Raw genomic sequence first — 20,921 nt, 5'->3', positions numbered from 1 at the left:
GCCCCCAGGCAGGCCCAAACTCAGGTGTGATCTGAGCTGATGTGAACCTTTTTGTCCCTGCCCTGCAGGATCGTTTTTGCAGTCTCCAGTGAATTTGTGCATGGAAATCCTAGGATTCCAGCTCAGCCCAAACATCCCTTTCACTTCAACTTTTACCTCCTCTGCCAGAAGGGAAGCTGCCCGGGGACTGGCAGGGACACATGAGCAGAGCTCTGAGCTGTTGAGGAATAAAGAGGGGAAGGAGAGAGTTGCAGGCATCAGGGTAGAGTTAGGAGGCCCTGCCCCAGGAGGTCGATCCCCACCCGCTGCTAGAGCTCCCCAATACACCGGACCCCACCTCCTGAGGTTGCTCCCAGATGGAGGGAGGATTCCACACTGGGTCAAGGTGTGGATGTGGAATGTACGGCCCAGCTGGCTGCAGGGAGAACCTAGGCCCACCTGCTTCATCTCAGGCCACTGGGGCCCCTGCAATAGTGAAAGGAGCTCTCCGAGCCAACAGAGCCCCAGCCAGCCCCCATCTACCTGCCAGTCAGGAGGTATAATGAGGGAGGTGAGAGAGGCAAAGTCCCAGAACCTGCCCTTGTCAGCCATCCCCTACTCTGGAGCCAGAAAATAAAGGTTTTGAACTCAATGGCCTCAAGCAACTGGCCGTGCAGATTTAACTGGCTTTTTCCAAATAGTAGTAGCTGGACACCTCATGTAGAATTCTCTACAAGGGACATCATGGGGCCCTCATACAGACAAGCAAACACCGCTGCAGGCCCCTGGCATTCTTGTTTCTGGCCAACAACACCCTGCCCCAGGTGCTTTTGGGGGAGACTAACCCCCTCAACTAGATCAGGCATCTTATCCAGCCCCAGACCCTCCAAGCCCTTGTCCTCCACCTTGCCGGCCAGATGAACCGTTCATCCTGGAGGACAGAGCTGGGAGTGGGGACTGCAGCCTTTGAAGGTAGCCAAGACCTACCTGACCCTTCCCAGGGATCTAGGCTGTTACTCCTGCCCCAAAGGCCCTATGTGCATGTGGGGTTGTCCCTCTCTGTCTACCCCATCCCAAAGCTGTCAGCCAAAAAAGGGTTGGCAAGGGTCTGCACCCACTCCACCTCCTGATTCCAGAGAAAGGCAGCCCCTCCCTCAATGGTAGTCAAAGGAGAAGAGACCCTGGGAGGAACTGGGGAGCCTGGGCCTTTCCCTCTTCCTCACACTCCCCTGCCAGCCACACTATGGGTGGTGGGAAATGTGTCCTGGGTTTCTGGAACAGTCCAGCTCCAAGGTGGCCCAGCCAGGACCAGAGTCTGGGCCTGCCCTCTTTGGGATCACAGGGTGGGGAGGGGGCTCAGTTCTCACTCTCGGTGCCCCCAAATGCTCAAGCCCTCCAGGCCACATCCCTTCTCTCTGGAAGGAGGGGGCATGTGATGTCAGGCTGTGTGGACATTCAGTTCTGGTTTGGGCCACTCAGCCCGTTGCCTTCATGATGGCACCACTTGTACTCACTAGAGAGGCGAGGAGTAGGGGCTGGGGTGAGAGGTGTCCCTGGAGCACCTGTCTCCCCCTACACACACAGCAGGAGGTATCTGGACCAAAGACAGGACTCCCAGGGCCAGAGGTAAGAATAAATAACCTTTTTCACCTGAGTGCAGGAAAGAGAGCAGAGATGCACTTTAAGCAAGGTGGGGGGTGGGCAGGAGCCCAGGGGGCTGGCCTACACCTCCCACAGACTAAGGATGGTCCTTTTTGACATTTCTTGGGTCTCCCATGGGGTGCCCAGCCGGCCCTGCCTGCATGGGCCTGTCCCAGGGAAGGAGTGTTATCCCCACTTGACTAGGGGCTAAGTAGAGGTCCTCTGAAGTCTCTTGGCCAGGCAAAGAACCAGGAAGTGATTCCTGTAACCCGGAAGTGATTTAACCAGTAGTGTCTCCAGCCCCAGAGTCCATCGCCATCCAAGGCCTATCTAGCAGGTCCCCACATGTATCGTCACAGCCCAGCACAGAGGAGCCAGAGGAGACTCCCCAGCCGGTCACGCTGGGTCACATGGTCCCTCCTGTACAGGGAAAACACATCCCTCGGTTTTAAGTACAAAAATGTGGACAGGGACAGATCTGCACCAAATGCCCTCCCCAGGAGTGGCCTCCACTTTCCATGATGATCCCCAATGACCCACGCCCTCGTACACTATGTGCCTTTTCTTCACGTGGCCAGTGGACATGACAGACTCCTGTGACAGGTCATGTGATACGGCGAAGGTGAAGGGATTTGGGCAGGTGCAATCAAGGCTCCCTGTCAGTTGATGTTGATCAAAAAGAAATGTAATGGTTAATTTTATGTGTCCACCTGACTGAGCCACAGGAAGCCCAGGTATCTGGTTAAACTCGATTTCTGGGCGTGTCTGTAAAGGTGTTTCTGGAAGAGATAAGCATTTGCATCAGTAAACCGAGTAAAGCCAATGGCCCTCCCCACCGTGGAGGGGAGGCGATTGGCCATCACCCAACCCAAGGGGGGCTTGGCTAGAACAAAAAGTTGCAGGAAGGTGCAGGAAGGTTGGATTCCCTCTCTACCTGACTGTTGATCTTTGCCTGCCCTCGGTGCTCCTGGTTCTCAGGGCTTCAGACTCAGACTGGAATCCACGCCATTGGCTCTCTGGTTCTGAAGCCTTGGAACTACACCACTGGCCTTCTTGGCCTCCAACATGCAGATGGCAGATCATGGGACTTCCTCCATAATTGCATGAGCCAGTACCTTACAGTAGATCTCTTTCTATATAAAGGTTGTGCTGGGTCTTTGAAGCTGGGTCTAGAGGTCAGAGATGTGAAATGTCAGCGATTCTCCTGCTGGCCTCGAAGCCGCCCAATTCCATGAGTTCTACAGATGAAAGGAAATGAATTCTTCCATGTGAGCCTGGAAGAGGACCCAACCTCAGATGAGACAGCAGCCCCAGCCTACACCATGATCGCAGCCTCGTGATCAAGTGCCTGGACTCCTGACCCATGGCAACTGTGAGAAAATTAGAGGATATTATTTTAAGCCATGGTATTTATGGTTATTTGTGACACAACATAGATAACTAATACACTTCTTGTGTTAGCTTGCTGGGGCTGCCCTAACAAGGCCCCACAGGCTGGGTGGTTTAAACAACAGAAATTTATTTTCTTATATTTGAGACTAGAAGTCCAAGATCAAGGTGTTGGCAGGGTTGGTTTCTTCTGAGGCCTGTCTCCGTAGCTTGTCTTCTCCCTATGTCTTCACATGGCCTTCCCTGTATCTGTCTGTGTCCAAATTTCCTCTTCTTATAAGGACACCAGGCATATTGGTTTGGGCACAGATATATGACTTGATTTTAAATTAATTACCCCTTTAAAGACCTTATTTCTGAACACAGTCACATTTTGAGGTATGGGGGTTAGGACTTCAATGGACGAGTTTGGGGAGACACAACTTAGCCCATACCGTGGTGTGAAACAAATATGACAGTGTTGGCCTCTGAGTTCTTGGTTGGGAACACCAGGAACCTGCCACCTGTAAATTTTCACAATAAATTTTAAGACAAACAAAGCCCCATTGGAACTAGGTAGAGAGATCACAGATGAGCAGGATGGAGGCAAGTTTTGTCTGGGCTCCTGGCCTGATCCTGACACCTCATTTCCCCGCTCCCCATATTAGAGAGGGATTCAGGAGTGAGGTCTCCACATTCCAGGTGCAGCAAGGCCAGCAAAGGAGGTTTGGGGCAGGGCCCTGGGGTCTAGGCACTACCTCTGCTTCAAACCCTACATAGCTCCTCATCACTCTTGCCTTCCTAACCCAACTCCTACCTGGCCTACAAAGCCCTCAGGGTTCAGCCCCTGTCCACGTCTCTGACTTTACCTCTTCCTATCGTTCCCTCTGCCTGGGAAGCTCCTGGCTGCCCTGTCTTCCACTCAGGCTGCAGGACAATTGTCACCTTCTCAGAGATGGCCTCTCCATCTGAAGCAGCACCCCTCCCCCATCCAACCTCCCTCATCCTGGACTGGTCTTTTCTTGTTTGTGGGTGTCTCCCTCCCAGACTCCTCCAGGGACACACTGTGCTTGTCTTGATCACTGCCATATCCTCTGTCTACTGTAGGTGCTCAGTCAATGTTTATCAAATAACTAAACGTCCCCCCCACCCACCCCCATGATGAGGGTTGGGATGCGGGAAGGGAGCCTGTGCGGACCTTCTAATACCAGGAAGGGCAGGTCCTCAACAAACCTCAGAGGAAGCCAGCCCCCAGCTGTGGGTGACGCTCATCCATGACCAGACCGGAGGAGAGGGGCCCGAAGGTGAGGGTGCCGCCGCTGGAGCGCCGCCTCCCAGCACTGCCCGGGGTGTGGGCGCCCCCTGGTGGAGCATCCCTAGGCCCGAGTCAGGAGGGCTGGCGGCCCTAGCTGTGCTCCAGACTCCCCTGGCCGAGGGACAGAGCTCGCTAGCAGATGCTGCCCTTGGCTCCTGGTGTTGGATTCGGGTCTGCTCCTGGAGCCGGGCTAGCAAAGGTCACGCCCCGGCTATGCAGTGGCTGTCCTTGAGCCTGAACCCCGACCTCCAGAGGGTCCCCTCCCCCACGGCCCCTTGCCAAGGGACCCTGCACGTTCCCCTCTGGGCCTGAAAGTCACAGGAGAGGAAAACTTCCAGGCTGTCCCACAACATCACATGCACGCCCAGGATGTGCACACACACGTGAACACACACACACGCACGCCTTGCCCAGGGCAAGAAACACAGACACAGACTTGGAGAGACACTGTAGAGACAGAGACGGCCAGAGAAGCTGAGAAACAGCCATGGCAAGTGCTGTGGTCAGAGACAATGAGGAGGGAAGGACAGGAGACATCCAGGGAGGGGCAGAAAAGCCAGGAGGGCCCAAGGGGCAAAGTGCAGCTCAGTGAGGGGGCTGGAGAGCCTTGGAGGCGTCCAAGACGGTCGCTTGGTGTCTGCCGCGGTCGGCCTGGTGGCCCCCATCCCGAGCCCTGGGCCCGGCCTCTGCTACCGTATTTGGGCTGCTGCCCCAGTGCTGACCCTGCCCACAAGCGCAGGGTGGCGGGCCTACGCTGACTCGAGTTCAAATCCCAGCTTGGCCACTTACTTGCAGCGTGAGCTTGGAGAAGTCACGGCGGCTCTGGAAGCTGGAAAAGGCTTAGGGGACGGATTCTCCCCTGCAGCCTCCAGAACGGACACCTCGCCTTCAGCTCAGAAGACCCACCTTGAACTTCTGACCCCCAGAACTGCAAGAGAATAAATATACATGGTTTTAAGGTTTGTGGGAGTGCGTACCCCTAGGACACTCACACCCCCCAGCGCAAACCTTTAACGCAGTCCCCCCAGAGCAAACACGAAGACACCTCTCCCGCGCCAGCCCAGACCAGGGTCCCCCACTTTGGCCAATGCCCTCCCAGGAACAAGAGGACCCCACTCCCGCCCCCCAGGAGCCAGCCTCCTCCCCACCCGCCACGTCCCAGCCTCCCCCAAATACCAAGGGCCCCCCAGTCCCTCAGTACAATGCCTTCAGGGAAACCACACCGTGTTTTCTCTTCCCCTCCCACGGCCACAGCCAGGCTGTGCCAGAAACAGTCCCTCCTGTCACCCACCTAAGCACCCAGGCCAGCCAGCACCTGTCCCCCGCCCCCTCCCTTGCTCACTCACTGCTCTGGCGGAAATGCAGGGTTTGGGGCTCAACCCCCTCACACAGAAGCCAGCCCTTCCTGCTGGCTGGAGGCCTTGGGCACAGGCGAGCCCCCTCTCTGAGCCTGTTTCCCAGGATGCTGGGCCCGGAGCCGAGGGAAGCACAGGGGGGATACATCTGCAGGTGGGTGGGGAGATGTCAGGTGTCTGCCCCGCAGCTGGAGGCTGCCAGCATCCCTCCCAGGGAGCCGTGTCCCCCTCCCTCCCAACCTGCACCCAAGCCTCCCACCACTCCCTCCCCTCAACTCCAATTAAGGGTCCTCAACACTAATCGATGCGGTTGACTCAGCCCCTGGCCTCGCCTCCCTAATGAGGCCTTTGTCCCCATAATTGGCTATCTCCAGGTGCTTTTCTCTGCCCCCCACCATGCTGCCCTGTCCCATATCCTAGGTCCAACTATGTGCTAATTGGGCCCCTGGGGGGGCGCACATAAAGCCCCCCCCCTTGCCTTCCTATATCAGCCCCCACCCACGGGTTCCTCAAAGCTCTGCATCCAGCCTCCAGGAGGTAGGGGTGGGGCATAGGAGGGAGGACTTGTCCTAATTCCCTGGGCCCTGCTTCCTCCAACCAGAGCCTTGCCTCCCCTCCAGAGTCGGCCTGCCCCTCCCAAAGGCCCTCTCCTCTCCTGTCTGCTGTCTGCCTCCCCAGCCCTGAGCTCCTGGCCCTGGTTGCTCCTCTCGCCTCAGATTTAGGAGCTGCTTTCTGATCAGCAGGAATATTGTGGAGAGCTATCACCCCAGCCATGCACCCCGGGACCCCTACAGCCTCTGCAGTCTCTGAGCCCAGCCCTCGGGAACTGTGTGCCTTCGTGAGTGGGGCAACCACCCACATGCTGCGTGCCCTGCACCCTCGGCGGACCCGGACCCCCAAAAGGAGACCCAACCACAGGAGGTTTCTGCACAACCAGATCTGCAGGTGAGTGGGGGTGGACGAGGGGAGGGGCCAGACAGCTCAGAGTGGGGGAGACCAGGCCCAGACAGAACAGAGAGAAGGGGACCCCAGAATGCAGTCAACACTCAAGATGCATTTATTGACCATTAACTGTGTACCGGGCCCCTGAGATCCATCTGTGCAAGTAGACAGAACCCCCTGCCTCATAGAGCCTGTGTTCCAGCGGCAAGGCAGCTGATCAGGGACAGCTAGATAAAGTAAGTGATACATGGATGGACCTTGAGAACATGATGCTGAGTGAAAGAAGCCAGACACAAGGCCACATATCGCATGATGCCATTTCTGTGAAACATCCAGAACAGGCAGAGCCAGAAAGCAGGGGAACAGTACCAGGGGAGGCACTGCTGGAGGCAAGTGGGGATGGTGAGTGATTGTCACTGGGTTCGGAGTTGCTTTCTGGGGTGACGAAAAGTTCCGGAACGAATTAGAGGTGGAAGTTGCACATTGTGAAGGTACTAAATGCCACTGAATTGCACACTTTAAAGTGGCTCATTTTAAGTTATATGAATTTTACCTCAATTTTTAAAAATTATATGGCATGCTATGAGGTGATAAGTGCCATGGAGGGTGTGCTGGGGGAGGACTGGCATTTTAGGTGTCAGGGAAGGTTTTACGGAGAAGGTGACAGTTGAGCCAAGACCTGACTGAAGCCAGGGAACAAGATGTGGATGTCTGAGGGAAGAGCATTCCAGGCAAGGCACAGCAAGTGCAAAGGCCCTGAGGCAGGAACATCCTTGGAATGCTTGAGAACCAGTATGGCTGGGGCACAGTGAAAGGGGGAAGGAATTAGGTTCTAAAGAAACAGGAGCTCCCCATTTAGCACTATATCATTCAGCCTCTGGGCCTCTGCACATCCTGTTCCCTTTGTGGGACAACGCCCTTCCCTGTCTCTGGGAATGTAGATGGGGACCTGAGCTCCTTCAGGTCTGTACTCACGCCTGTCCTCCCTCTCACACCTCACCCAGCCCTGCCCCACCTTGCCCTGTGCTCTCCCCTCACTTTGTGACAGTAACCAGTTTTTAAGCACTTGCTGTGTGCCAGGCACACCATACTAAGGGTTTGACATACGATATGTCACTTAATGCTCCCAATAAAGAGTAGGTTGCACAGTAGGTTGTCTTTGTCCCTACATTAGCAACGAGGAGGCTCAGAGAGATTCGATGACTTATCCAAACTACACAGCTAAAGAATGGATACAACCCAGGCACTCTGAGTCCAGAGCCCATGTTCTGTACTACTTTGCTGTCCTGCCTGGAAACAGCCTCTCAGGGACTTGAGGCTGACGATGATGTGATGATGGTGATGATGGAGGTGATGGTGGTGATGATGGTGGTGATGATGGTGATGATGATGGTGATGATGGTGGTGATGGTGGTGATGGTGATGATGATGTGATGATGGCGGTGATGATGTGATGATGGTGGTGATGGTGATGGTGGTGATGATGTGGTGATGATAATGGTGGTGAAGGTGATGATGATGGTGATGATGATGATGGTGATGACGATGATGATGGTGGTGATGATGATGGTGATGACAATGATGATGGTGGTGATGATGATGATGATGGTGGGGATGGTGCTGATAATGGTGATGATTGTGATGATGGTAGTGATGATGGTGATGATGATGATGATGGTGATGATGATGATGATGGTGGTGATGATGATGGTGGTGATGGGGATGATGATGATGGTGAAGGTGATGATAATGGTGGTGGTGGTGATGGTGATGATGATGATGGTGGTGATAATGATGGTGATGACAATGATGATGGCAGTGATGATGATGGTGATGACGGTGATGATGGTGGTGACGATGGTGATGGTGGTGATGATGTGATGATGGTGGTGAAGGTGATGATGATGGTGGTGGTGGTGACGGTGATGATGATTATGATGATGGTGATGATGGTGGTGATGACAGTGGTGATGATGATGATGGTGATGATGGTGATGGTGATGACGATTATGATGGTGGTGATGACGATGATGGTGGTGATGGTGATGATGATGATGATGGTGGTGATGGTGATGATGATGATGGTGGTGATGACAATGATGATGATGGTGGTGATAATGGTGATGGTGATGGTGATGATGGTGATGGTGGTGACGACAGTGGTGATGATGACAGTGATGGTGATCATGGTGATGATGGTGGTGCTTGTTCTGAGCACTTTAGTATAAACTTATAATACTCACTCACAATGAATATGAATTCATTAATCCCCCATAGTAACCCTAGGAGGTAGATTCTATTATAATCCTCATTTTTCAGATGAGGAAACTGAGGCACAGAGAGGTAAAGTGACTTGCCCAAGAACCTGCTTTTCTCAAAGTAGGTTGTTCCTCCCAGCCAGCCCAGAACCTTGCTCCAAGAGGTCTTGGAACCAAATCTGAGTAAACAGGAGCCTGGTCCAGCCTAAATCCTGCCTCCACACTACAAGACACCTTCCACCAGGATGCCCAGCGCTGGCCACAATGTTCACTGCCACTACCCTACACACCCATTATTGAAGAGGAAAACACACATCTCTTCAAACAGGGTCCAGCCCTGTGTCCCAGAGCTAGCCTTCTCACTCCTCTTCAGCCCCTTCATCAACCAGTTCAGGACCCCTCCCCCATCTCCAGCCCCCATCTGGGTTCCCTGCCCACCTCCAGTCTGGACCCTGGGCTAATGCCAGCCTCTTACCTCCCAGGTTCCCTGTCTACCCTCCCCCACTCAGCCTCCCTGCTCCCCCAGGGCCAATTCCTCTCCTGTAGCATCCCAGACATTCCCACCCCCATGCCTGGCTCTGTCACATGCTCCCCGGAGACCCAGGCCTCCCACGAGTTGCCTCATGGGCAGCCCAGGCAGCTCTGGAGCATATTCCCTGAGAAAATCCAGGTCAGAGGTAAACTATCCTCGGCACCTTCCCACCCACGCCCTCCTCCACCCTCCAGGCCCCCTCAGGCCCTGCTCCCTCAGGAGCCCCCTCCCACCCATGTATATGGATTTTTGACTTTTTATTGTGAAGAATTTCCAATCTACAGAAAAGTCAAGACAGCTAGCTGTCTGACAGAGCAGTTCTCAAAAAATGGTCCCCAGACCCACAGCATCAGCACCTCCGCACAGTGTGGGGATGTGCTAGAGACGCAGATTCTTGAATGTCACCGCAGGCCTGCAGAACCCAAAGCTCAGGGGCCCAAGGACCTGTATTGCCACAAGCCCTCCAGGTGTTCCATTGTGCTCTCAAGTTAGAGAGCCACTGGCTTAAAGATCACTCACGTACCATCACTTAGACTTTACCGCCCATAACATTTTAGCCTATTTCCTTCATCTATCTTCTTAAAATAGTTCAAGCACATCACAAATGTCATGACTCTTCAGCCCTAAATGTCATTTATACGGAGTTTGTTCAAGTCAACTCCCCCCCTCTTCCCACCCCCATCCTCTGCCATTTAACCTGACCTCCCATTTCTGAACATTTTTTCTGGGGACTCAGAGTGTAACTATTCTCTTTGGCGTCAAAGACAGTTCCGGAGTAGCAGCTCTCACTAATTTATTTATGAGCCTATCTTCTTGTGGTAAAATAGACATAACATAAAATTCACCATTTTGAGTGATTTAAAGTGTGCACTTCATTGGTATTTCGTATATTCATAATGTTTTGCAACCAGTTACCTCTGTCGGGTTCCAGAACATTTTCATCACCCCCAGAGGAGATCCCCTACTCCCCAACCCCCCTCCCCCAGCACTGACAGCCACCAGTCCGCTTTCTGTCTCCAGGGACCTGCTTATTCTGGACATTTCATGTAAACAGAACCATACAATATCAGCTACCTGTTTAAATAAAACCTTTTCTGGAAATTTACCAACTATAAGAAATGCACATAGTATTGGCGTAGAGCTTGACGAATTTTCCCAAAGGGAACCTACTAGTGTAAGCAGCGCTCAGGTCCAGGAACAGGGCCCTTCTTGCCCCTGGAGGCACCCATGGTGTCTCCTTCCCATAAGCTGCCATCCTGATTTCTCTTACTGTCATCGGGTTAGCCTGCTTTTTGAGCTTCAAATGGAGTCATGCAGGTACGAATTGTGAGTCTTGCTGCTTTTGCTCAACATTATGTTTGTGCATTGATCTCCTACAATTGCCATAATCAAACACCAGAGACTGGGTGGCTAAAACAACAGAAATTTACTTTCTCATGCTTCTGGAGGCCCCAGTCCCAGATCAGGTGCTGGCAGGGTGAGGCCTCTCTCCTTGGCTTGTAGATGGCCTGTGTCTTCCTTCCACGGGTCCCAACCTCCTCTCATTGGATTAGAGGCCACCCTCACCATGTCATCTTAACTTAACTACCTCTTTAAAGGCCCTGTCTCCAAATACAATCATGTTCTAAGGTACTGAGTGTTAAACCTCCAACATATGAATTTTAGGGGGACATAACTGAGCCCATCATGGTTTGTGAGATCTTTCCACATAGTTCTTGAGAGGTAGGAACGATAGGGGAGGGGCCAGTGTGATGGCTGTTGTGGTCATCCAGACAGGAAATGCTGGGGACTTCAACCAAGGATTGGTGGGGATGTGGAGATGGGCAGATTCAAGAGCTCGGTAGGGAGTAGAATCCCCAGCGCATCACTGTTACACGTGCACCCCTAGCCCATAGTGCGCCTTGTGTGGAAGACACTTTTCAAGGCACCCTTTCCTTCAGACGTTTTTTACTTTTAAACATTGGGATGTGGTCATAACAAATCTAAATGTCAAAAATGTGCACTGTGCTGAACTGGAGGTGCTACCTTGTGCAGTACAAAACCCCCACAGCTGTTCAGAGCTCCCCTATGAATGGGGTTAGAAAAACTGAATTGTCAGACTCAAGAAAGGACCCAGGTAGCACAGAGCAGAAAAATGGAGAGGAGGAGAAGGAAAAAACTGGTTCTGGGAGGGCAGACAGGAGGGGAATGCTTCACGCTGCCCAGTAATGCTCATCTCTCTGCAGGCAGTTTGCCAAGATTGAAGCTGCCACCCGGCGCCTGGCGCTGTCTATCCTATCCCAGGAGGCACCTCCCCAGAGACCTGCGCCCCGGAGGCCGCCCCTGCCGCCTCCATCCCCCTTCCTGGGGGTGGCCTGTGCTGTGGCCCCCACTGAGGCACCCTACGCGGGCCCCAGCCTGAGCCTCGCGGCCCTGGACACCTCCACCCTCGACCTCTTTGATGACATTGCACTCACCCCCGAGTGTCCCTCAGGGCCATCTGAGTTGTCCCTCTGTGCTTGGGGCCAGCCAGACCTGAGGCAGGCTTCACATTTCTATAATCCCCTCCCGTCTCCCCCAAATACCCCGGGGGGAGTGGATGGGCCCTGGGCTCCTGAGGCATATTGGGTGGGCAGGTGGGAGGTGCCTCGTGCCTGTCATTCTCAGGGAATCCCTGAGGGCTGGGGTACCTGCTCCCCATGATGCTCAACCACAACCCAACCCAGGCCCCCCCCCCACCAGACAAATCAGAGGCCACCCTCATGATAGCTCAGCAGCCACCCCCCAGGAGCCCCCTGTCCTGTCAACTCCCCTCCTGGCAACCCCTGGGAACATGAACCAAGCCCAGACTCCTCCCACCTCAGGCCACGTCTTCTCCTGGTCCAGGTCCCCCACCTCTGCCTCTGCCAGGGGTGCCCCCTTGCACTCTCCCTCCCCCACCTTCTCCCTCCTTTCTTCCCAGGCCCATCTCCTCAGTGTCTGCCGCTCCAGGCTCCTCTCACCTTGGCTAATTTCTGCCTAATGTCTGGTCTTGTCTCATTTATTCCCAAATATGTACCGAGGGCCTACTATGTGTCAGGCCCCATCTAGATGCTGAGGATTCAGGAGTGAATAAACAGACAAGATGTGTGCATTTAAGGGGGTGGGGGGGGATGACAAAGGGTACATTCGTACATTTCTTAAACGCAAGATAAATTTCCAATTTCAGATTGAAATTAGTGCTGTGAAGAAAATAAAACAGAGACTTGACTGAGTGGCTGTTTGACATCAGGTGCTCAGGGAAAGCCTTGAATGACAAGGAGCCGTCTAAGCGAAGGTCTGGGGCTCCAGGCTGAGGAAACAGGACGTGCAAAGACTCCGAGGTGGCTGGAGCAGTGTGAGCAGGGCAAGCGGTAAGAGATGAGGTCAGGGAGGTTGACAAAGGCCAACATGAATTGGGAGTAGTTTGGATTTGATTCCAAGACTGATGAGGAAATTCTCTCCCCAACTCTTTCTCAGCCCCATTTCCAAGCACAGAGTCTAAATATTACAAACACCACGCAAAACAAACAACCAAACAGCACCCTAGGAGGCAGGTGCTGTACAGATGGGGAAACTGAGGCTGAGTGGGGTTGGGAGGACTTAAATCCCCTTTCCTGGAAAGTGCTTGGGTCTCTTGATAAGTTTCTGTGTCTAGGCCCAAGGGCCAACGTTCGAACCCCAGGCCTGCCTCTGCTCTGGCTACGCCCCTCCCTCCCTCATTTCTCGGCCTCAAAGGTCTTGTTTATACAATGCGGGTGGCCGCTACCCACCTGCCCAGCTGGAGTTCGCGTTCTCCGCACCCACGGCGCCGCTCCGCCCCGGGCCCGCCATTCACGGCCTTCCCGGCTCCCCATTGGTCAGAGGCGCTGCCTTCCCGCCCCCCCCCCCGTGGGCCAATCACGCTCTCAACATTGACAGTGTGCCCGGCACCGCCCCTCCACGGAGGGCGAAACAGCCTCGCCTGTGGATTGGCCGGCCGCAAGGGCGGGGCAGAGCTTGGCGAGCGCCGATTGGGTGGCTCGGCCTGGATGGGCGGACGCGGATGGCGCGGGGGCGGGCCACGTGTGGCGACCCTACAAAAAACGGTGACCTAGCCTTGGAACCCGGCAGGAGGAACTGAGCGGCTTAAGTCCGGGCTTTGAGAGGTGAGTGTCCCCCAGGCCTCTCCAGCGAAGGAGCGGGACAGGCTGGGGCCCGGCGCCTTCCGGGTAAGCCTCCCCTCCCCCAGGGCTGCAGGGGGACCGATCTCCCCGCCTTGCAGGTGGGGAAACGGAGGCTTTGCCAGGCGGTCCAGGCCGAGGTGACACGGCCAAGGGGAGCACTCCTGCCCAGGCCCTACAGAATTGGCTGGCCAGGGACTCGAGCCCTCCACGGGTCGCACCCGCCCTCTCTGCATCCCCGGCCGAGTTTTGCCTCATCCCTATGAGTTTGACCCCTATTTTCAGGCTCAGACAGAGCATGAAACTTGCGAAGGGTCACACAGCCAGGAAATCCCGGCTGCAGGGCTGCCCACCCCCCTCCCCCTGCTGCCCCTCCTCCTCCCGCCTTGGACTCCCTCCACCCAGAGCTCAATTCTGTACCTTCTCTCCACGGCACCCGCAAATGGGTCTCCAGCCCAGACCTCCCCACATGCGTGCACACACACACACTCCCCGCCCTCAATTTTTCATCTTCTTCCCCACACCAATTCCCCTCTCCAGGTCCCCAGTTCCCCCCAGTTCCCTTCTCCAAGTCCCTGGGACTTGCCACCCATGAACCAGAAACCTGAAGATCTTCCTCCTTCCCCCCTCCCCCACAGCCCTGCCCCCTGAATCTCTCTGCCCTCTCTGCTTTAACTAGAGCCCAGGCCTCACCCTTGCCCACCTGGACCCCAGCCCTGGTTTTCTTCCTGGCCTCCACCTCCAGTCCAGCCCCACAGAGGCCAGCGAGGCCTCCCCCATTTTATCTGATATTTTGAAAACTTTTTATGGAGATACACTGCATATGCAGGAAAACCATACAAATCACAAGTACATAGCTCAAATAACGTTTCACATAGCAAACACTCTGGTGTAAACAGCATCCGAATCCAGCCAGAAGTAGGACATCCCCCACATCCCAGAAGAGCCCCCCTTGGACCCTGTTCTTCACTGCCACCCAAGGATAACCATTCATTCATTGATTCATTGATTCATTCATTCATTCATAACGTCACCACCACAGACTGGTTTTGCTGGGTTCTCACCTCATGTAAATATTTTATTGTATTGTAGTTATTATGGACCAGACAACCGATCACACATTGTCCAAAATTGAAAAGGAACAGAACAGTACACCGTTAAAATCAAGTCTCCTTCACACCCGGTCCCTCAGTGACCTGCTCCCTGGCCTGAAGTACCTGCTCCATATAGAGAGGAGGGTTACACTGGCTTGTTCTCTCCTGATTGGGGCACAGATGGGAGCGTTGCTAGATACCCTGTTCTGCTTCATTTCACTGTTACCCCTCTTGGACAATTTTCCATATTGTTACTTAAAGAGCATGCTTGTCATTCTTCCTGGCTGCAAAGAATTCCATAGTATAGACACACCGTAACTCAGGTGACGGCTAAAGGGCTGCCCAACCGTAGATGTTTACATTGATTTCTATTCCTTTGCTCTGTGGAAGAGTCCCATAATGAGTAACCTAGGCCTGGTAGTGAATAACCTCATGTCTCACATGGATGTCTGCAGGGCAAACACTCAGGAGAGAGTTTTCTGGGTCACAGGGTTCACATAACTCTAATTCTGAGAAATGTGGTCCCACGTGCTTCCCTAAGGGTTGTTGCAATCCACACTCCTACCAGTGTGCAGGGGAGATCCTTGTTGCTCCAGACACATGTCGTAGGCTTGCAGCCATTAGAGCCCTGATCTGACCTTGACCCTCCTGTCTCCTGAAGACTCAAAAGAGTAGAAGTGAGAAGAGCACCCCAGCTGGAGGGACCACCAGCAAAAGGCCTTGAGATGCAACATGACTGGCCAAGGCTGGAATGGTCCACAGCGCCTTGTGGGAGGGGGTTATGTTTTAGTCTTGAGGACAGAGAGAAGCCATGCAGGACGGTGGGGGCTGAGACAGGGGAGTGACAGAGTCCGCTTTGTGTTTTCAGATTTTCTCTCTCTCTCTCTCTCTCTCTGGCCACTTCCTCAGGAAGAATTTTGCACTCTGCCAAGATAGATCAGGTTCCCTAGAAATCCCAGCACTGATCACAGTTGTAATTATGTGATTAATTCATTGTGTGGTTTTGTTTTTGTGGGAGCTTCCATGCCATTTTGTTTTTAGATAAAATTCACATAGCATAAAACTCCCCCTTCTAACCATCCATCCTTTTTTATAGTTCAGATATGTTGCCCATAGAAAACATTTTCTACGGTAGACCTGTTCATCTGAGAGAATCCCCATAAACACCTGTGTGTACTTACCACCCAGCCTTCACACCTCCCCCGTGTTAACCCTTTGGCCTTCCACTAGGTCTGCAGGGTCTCCCATGTCCCAGATAAATTAACGAGTAAATGAGTGAGCACACAGGGGATGAGAGCTGTGCAGCAACTTGGGGACCCAAGGACTCAGACCTCCTGGGGACATGGGCTGGGACATGCTGAGACTCAGGGCCCCAGGTGCGGGAGACGGAGCCACTCTGGCCGGGAGGCTGGCTGTCCTCTAGTCCTGCAGGACCTCGGGCAAGTCATGGACCACTCTGCGTCTCAGTGGCCTCCCCGTAAAAGGGCTGCTGGGCAGGTGGCTCCACCAGCCCCGCCCCTTCTTTCTCTCTCTCTCTTTTTTTTTTAAACCGTGCTAAAGTACACATAATGAAATTTACCATTTCAACCATTCTTAAGCATACCATGAAGTAGCTGTTACAAACATTCATGACTTTGCCTAACCGTGGCCACCATCTAGTTCCAGAATGTGTTCATCACCCCAGATGGGAACTCTGCACGCATTAGGCGATCAGTTCTCGTCTCTCCACCTGCCCAGCCCCTGGCAGCCACCAGCTGCTTCCTGCCTCTGGACTTGATCCCTGTGGGCAGCGGTTCATATACAAGGGCTCCCACAGAGGGGGGCCTTCAGTCACTGGCCTCCCTCACTGAGCACAGCGATTCTGAGGTTCATCCATGATGTAGCACGTAGCAGCGCTTCATTCCTTTCTACAGGTGGATAATAGTCCCCTGTGTAGGTACCCCCGCCTTTCTGTCTAGGAACCATAGGGACATGCAGCCCGCATTGCACACATGGGTAACTGAGTTTCAGAGGCTCAGTAGGGGGGAGTCTGACTTGAGGGAGTCAGCACCGCCCCTCCACCCAGGCTCTTTTTTCCTCAGGAGCCACATCTGTTCCATTAGCTGCTTGGGCCCTTGGGTGGGTCACTTCACACCTCACCCTGAGGGTGAGGATCACAGTTGGAGCCTGGAGTGTGGCAGGAGAGAGGGTGACCTTGACGGAAGGAAAAGGCTTCCCAGGGCCCTGGGAGAGTGAGGCTGGGAGCACCAGGGTGGTCAAGGTCAGAGAAGGCTTCTGGGGGAAAGTGATGTTCCCAGGCCCCAGGGAACTGCAGACACAAAGGCCTGAGGGTGGGAGCACAGTGGTTTCCAAAGCACCGTGTAGGACCCTCAAGGGTCTAGGTGCATGGACCCTGGATGTGCAAAGAAGCCCCTTGCCCATCTGACCCTACCCACTCAGCACCTCCGCCCATCCCCAGAACATGGCGGCTGTGAAGCCCAGCCTGGGCCGAGTCCTCCCTGGATCATCCATCCTGTTCCTGTGTGACATGCAGGAGAAGTTCCGACATATTGCATACTTCCCCGAGATTGTCTCTGTGGCCGCCCGCATGCTCAAGGTACAGCCCCTCCTCCCTCAGACCAGGTATCAGGCCCCAGCCTCCTCCCTCAGACCCAGGAGTCCAGCCCCCAGCCTCCTCCCTCAGACCCAGGAGTCCAGGCCCCCAGCCCCTCCTCCCTCAGACCCAGGAGTCCAGCCCCCAGCCCCTCCTCCCTCAGACTCAGGAGCCCAGGCCCCCAGCCCCTCCTCCCTCAGACCTAGGAGCCCAGGCCCCCAGCCCCTCCTCCCTCAGACCCAGGAGTCCAGGCCCCCAGCCCCTCCTCCCTCAGACCCAGGAGTCCAGACCCCTAGCCCCTCCTCCCTCAGACTCAGGAGCCCAGCTCCCAGCCCCTCTGCCCTCAGACCCAGGAGTCCAGCCCCCAGCCTCCTCCCTCAGACCCAGGAGTCCAGACCCCCAGCCCCCTCCTCCCTCAGACCCAGGAGTCCAGACCCCCAGCCCCCTCCTCCCTCAGACCCGGGAGCCCAGGCCCCAGCCCCTCCTCCTTCAGACCCAGGAGCCCAGGCCCCCAGCCCCTCCTCCCTCAGACCCGGGAGTCCAGACCCCAGCCCCTCCTCCCTCAGACTCAGGAGCCCAGCTCCCAGCCCCTCTGCCCTCAGACCCAGGAGGCCAGGCCCCCAGCCCCCTCCTCCCTCAGACCCGGGAGCCCAGGCCCCAGCCCCTCCTCCTTCAGACCCAGGAGCCCAGGCCCCCAGCCCCTCCTCCCTCAGACCCGGGAGTCCAGACCCCAGCCCCTCCTCTCTCAGACCCACGAGTCCAGCCCCCAGCCCCTCCTCCCTCAGACCCAGGAGTCCAGACCCGCAGCCCCTCCTCCCTCAGACCCAGGAGTCCAGCCCCCCCAGCCCCCTCCTCCCTCAGACCCCGGAGTCCAGGCCCCCAGCCCCCTCCTCCCTCAGACCCAGGAGGCCAGGCCCCCAGCCCCCTCCTCCCTCAGCCCCAGGAGTCCAGGCCCCAACCCCCTCCTCCCTCAGACCCAGGAGTCCAGCCCCCCAGCCCCCTCCTCCCTCAGACCCAGGAGTCTGGCCCCACAGGCCCCTCCCTCAGGCTCAGGCCTTTGTCCCCTCCCCTGGCACAGGTGGCCAGGCTGCTGGAGGTACCCACTGTGCTAACAGAGCAGTACCCAGCAGGCCTGGGCCCCACGGTGCCTGAGCTGGGGGCTGAAGGCCTGCGACCGGTGGCCAAAACTTGCTTCAGCATGGTGCCTGTGGTGCTGCAGGAGCTGGACACCCGGCCCCAGCTGCGTTCTGTGCTCCTCTGTGGCATTGAGACACAGGCCTGCATCCTGGTGAGACCCCCCATCACTGCATCTTCCCTAACCCAGAGCCCTCCATCCTGGCAGGACCCCGTTCCTGACCTGGGACCTTCATCCTTACTCTGGACCCCTCTCTGCCTGGTGCTCCCCTCCTGCCCTAGGATCCTGTTGTAGACCGGGGGCCCTCCTGCCTGATCGGAGCCTCCTCATCCCATCCCAGCTCCCCAGTCCCTCACCCCAGACCCCCGTTCTTGTCTGTGCCCCCAGAACACCACCTTGGACCTCCTGGACCGTGGGCTACAGGTCCATGTGGTGGTAGACGCCTGCTCTTCTCGCAGGTGAGTGGGTCCTGCTGAGGGGGGTGGTGCATGTGGGGTACAGATGGGGTGGCCAGGAAGAGCCAGGGAGTGGGATCCCTGCTGAGCTTGCCAGGGGTCTGGGTGTCCAGGCCGAGGCATCAACAAATCCCTCCCACCCAACCACCCAGCCAGGTGGACAGGCTGGTGGCGCTGGCCCGGATGCGGCAGAGTGGTGCCTTCCTCTCTACCAGTGAAGGGCTGATTCTGCAGCTTGTGGGTGATGCCGCCCACCCCCAGTTTAAGGAGGTACTGGCCCCACACCCCTACCTTTGCCTCCCTTTCCAGCACCCACCACCTATTGGTTGACAGAATCCATCTGGGAACACAGCAGGCTGCCGCCTCCAGTGGGCAAAGTTCTAAGTTCTGTAAGAGAAGCTGTCCATGGCCATAAGGACAGGAGAGAGAGAAAGCAGGGGAGGGGGCTGGGAGGGCTGGGGTGCAGAGGAGGGGGGTTGCTCGGGGTGGTGTGGGAGGCCTCCCGGGGAGAGGTACGGGAGGCAGCCAGGTAGACAGGCAAGAACAGTCTGGCAGAGGCCCTGTAGGTGGGAGCCCTGTGACCCTCTCTGTTCCTTCCTCCAGGCCCTGCAGCCACCACCACTGGCCCTCAGGGTGGCGGGAGGTGCCCAGCCCTCTGAGGCCCGCCCCTTTCCCTCCTCTTAGTTCCGTTCTGTTGAATATTTGCTAAGCACCTACTGTGGCCCAACCACGGTGGCAGGTCCTGGGGCAACAGCAAAAGCCAGTCTGTATTCAGTTACACATTGTGGCCAGAAGCTAGAAAGGGATGTTCAGAGTGTGCGAGGAATAAGATGGGGGCTTACAGCAGAGAGGTCCTTCCCCAGGGGTGGCCTTGAAGCAGAGACCTGAAATAGGACAAGCAGCCAGTCATCCAAAAAGTGTTCGTGGCAGAAGGAACAGCTAGGGCAAAGGCCTGGACACGGGACTGAACTTGCCTTATTCAAAGCACCGTAGCAAGGCATGGTGAGCTCTCGATGAATATAGGAGGAGGGCGAGCAGAGAGGAGCCAGAGCCCCATCTTCTCAAGGATTTGAGGGTTTTGCACAAGGGAGCTGGCCATGGTCTGATCTGCAGTTTGGTTCTGGGTGGCCCATGGATGTGGGCTGGTGGCCGGAAGGAGGGAGACAAGAGTGGAGGCAGTGGGGATGCAGACTCTGCTGATTTTTCTGGAGGCAAGCACAGTGAGGCCTGCTGATGGGTGCAGTGTGGGGCCTTGGGAGAAGGTGGCCCCAGAGGGGGGTTGAGCATCTGTGGTCTACTGACCGTCGGTGTGAGAGGTCAGGTGGTGACTCACATCTAAGAGGCAATTGGATCAATGAGTCTGGAGTTGAGGGGCAAGGCATGGGCTGGATTTGGGAGTTGAGAGGGATGGGGGCGGTAAGATTACTTAAGCAGGAGCCGGTATAGACAAGAAGCTCCAGGACAGGGCCTTGGTACAAGCCAGCAAAGTGGACCAAGATGGCAGGTGATCAGGAGCCAACCCAGGCAGCCATTGTGAAAGGGAGGCCCAAGGAGAAGTTTCAAGAAGAGGGAATGGTTGGCTTAGCCAGTTGCTGCCAAGAGGGCAGGCAGATGAAAATGGAGAAGTGCCCCTCCAAATCTGTCCTAGAAATGGGGACTCTTGACTCTTCCTGAACCCTCCTCTTCCCCTTACAGATCCAGAAGATCATCAAAGAGCCTGCCCCGGACAGCGGGCTGCTGAGCCTCTTCCAAGGCCAGAACCCCCTCTTCCGCTGAACTCCTCACCCTGAAGACCACCCTCCTGTCATTGGGACCTCTGTGAAATCATTTCACCCCCATCCTTGGCTCCCAAGAGTGGTGCAGTCCACAGGGAGTACCACCCCCCCCCAGGGGGAGGTGGAGCGCCACCTTGCCATTGGGCCAGAGCGCCGGAAATGCAAATGAGACTCCAGGAAGCTGTGCGGCAGTTGGCTGAGCAGAGCTGGGGGCGGGGCTCGGCCCCGGGCCACTTCACGAGGCGGGGAGGGGCGGGGGAGGGAGTGTCACAGGCTGTGGAACCCGGACTTGCAGAATAAACATTGATGTGGCTGTGGA

At 55.7% G+C, this 20,921-nt stretch overlaps 2 protein-coding genes across 2 annotated transcripts; both read left to right on the top strand.

The window, feature by feature from the left end:
* The first annotated feature begins 6,430 nt into the window (after positions 1 to 6,430).
* On the top strand, positions 6,431 to 12,072 carry CUNH19orf85 (chromosome unknown C19orf85 homolog). The gene is made up of 2 exons (XM_028095099.2): positions 6,431 to 6,603; positions 11,616 to 12,072. Exons 1-2 carry the CDS (start codon positions 6,431 to 6,433, stop codon positions 12,070 to 12,072), a joined length of 630 nt encoding a protein of 209 aa, XP_027950900.2.
* Positions 12,073 to 13,442: 1,370 nt separating this feature from the next.
* ISOC2 (isochorismatase domain containing 2) lies at positions 13,443 to 20,921 on the top strand. The gene is made up of 6 exons (XM_028095007.2): positions 13,443 to 13,535; positions 17,103 to 17,240; positions 18,316 to 18,525; positions 18,760 to 18,830; positions 18,980 to 19,097; positions 20,523 to 20,921. The coding sequence occupies exons 2-6, from the start codon at positions 17,106 to 17,108 to the stop codon at positions 20,601 to 20,603; spliced, it is 615 nt and encodes a 204-aa protein (XP_027950808.1). The 5' UTR covers positions 13,443 to 13,535; positions 17,103 to 17,105; the 3' UTR covers positions 20,604 to 20,921.

Source organism: Eumetopias jubatus, unplaced genomic scaffold, assembly GCF_037043125.1.
Source record: "Eumetopias jubatus isolate StellerSeaLion01/CBP00866 unplaced genomic scaffold, mEumJub1_p1.0 scaffold_10, whole genome shotgun sequence".
In the NCBI taxonomy this organism is placed as follows: Eukaryota; Metazoa; Chordata; class Mammalia; order Carnivora; family Otariidae; genus Eumetopias; species Eumetopias jubatus.
Note: the sequence above shows the minus strand (reverse complement) of the source record. Positions and strands in the feature narration are given on the sequence as shown.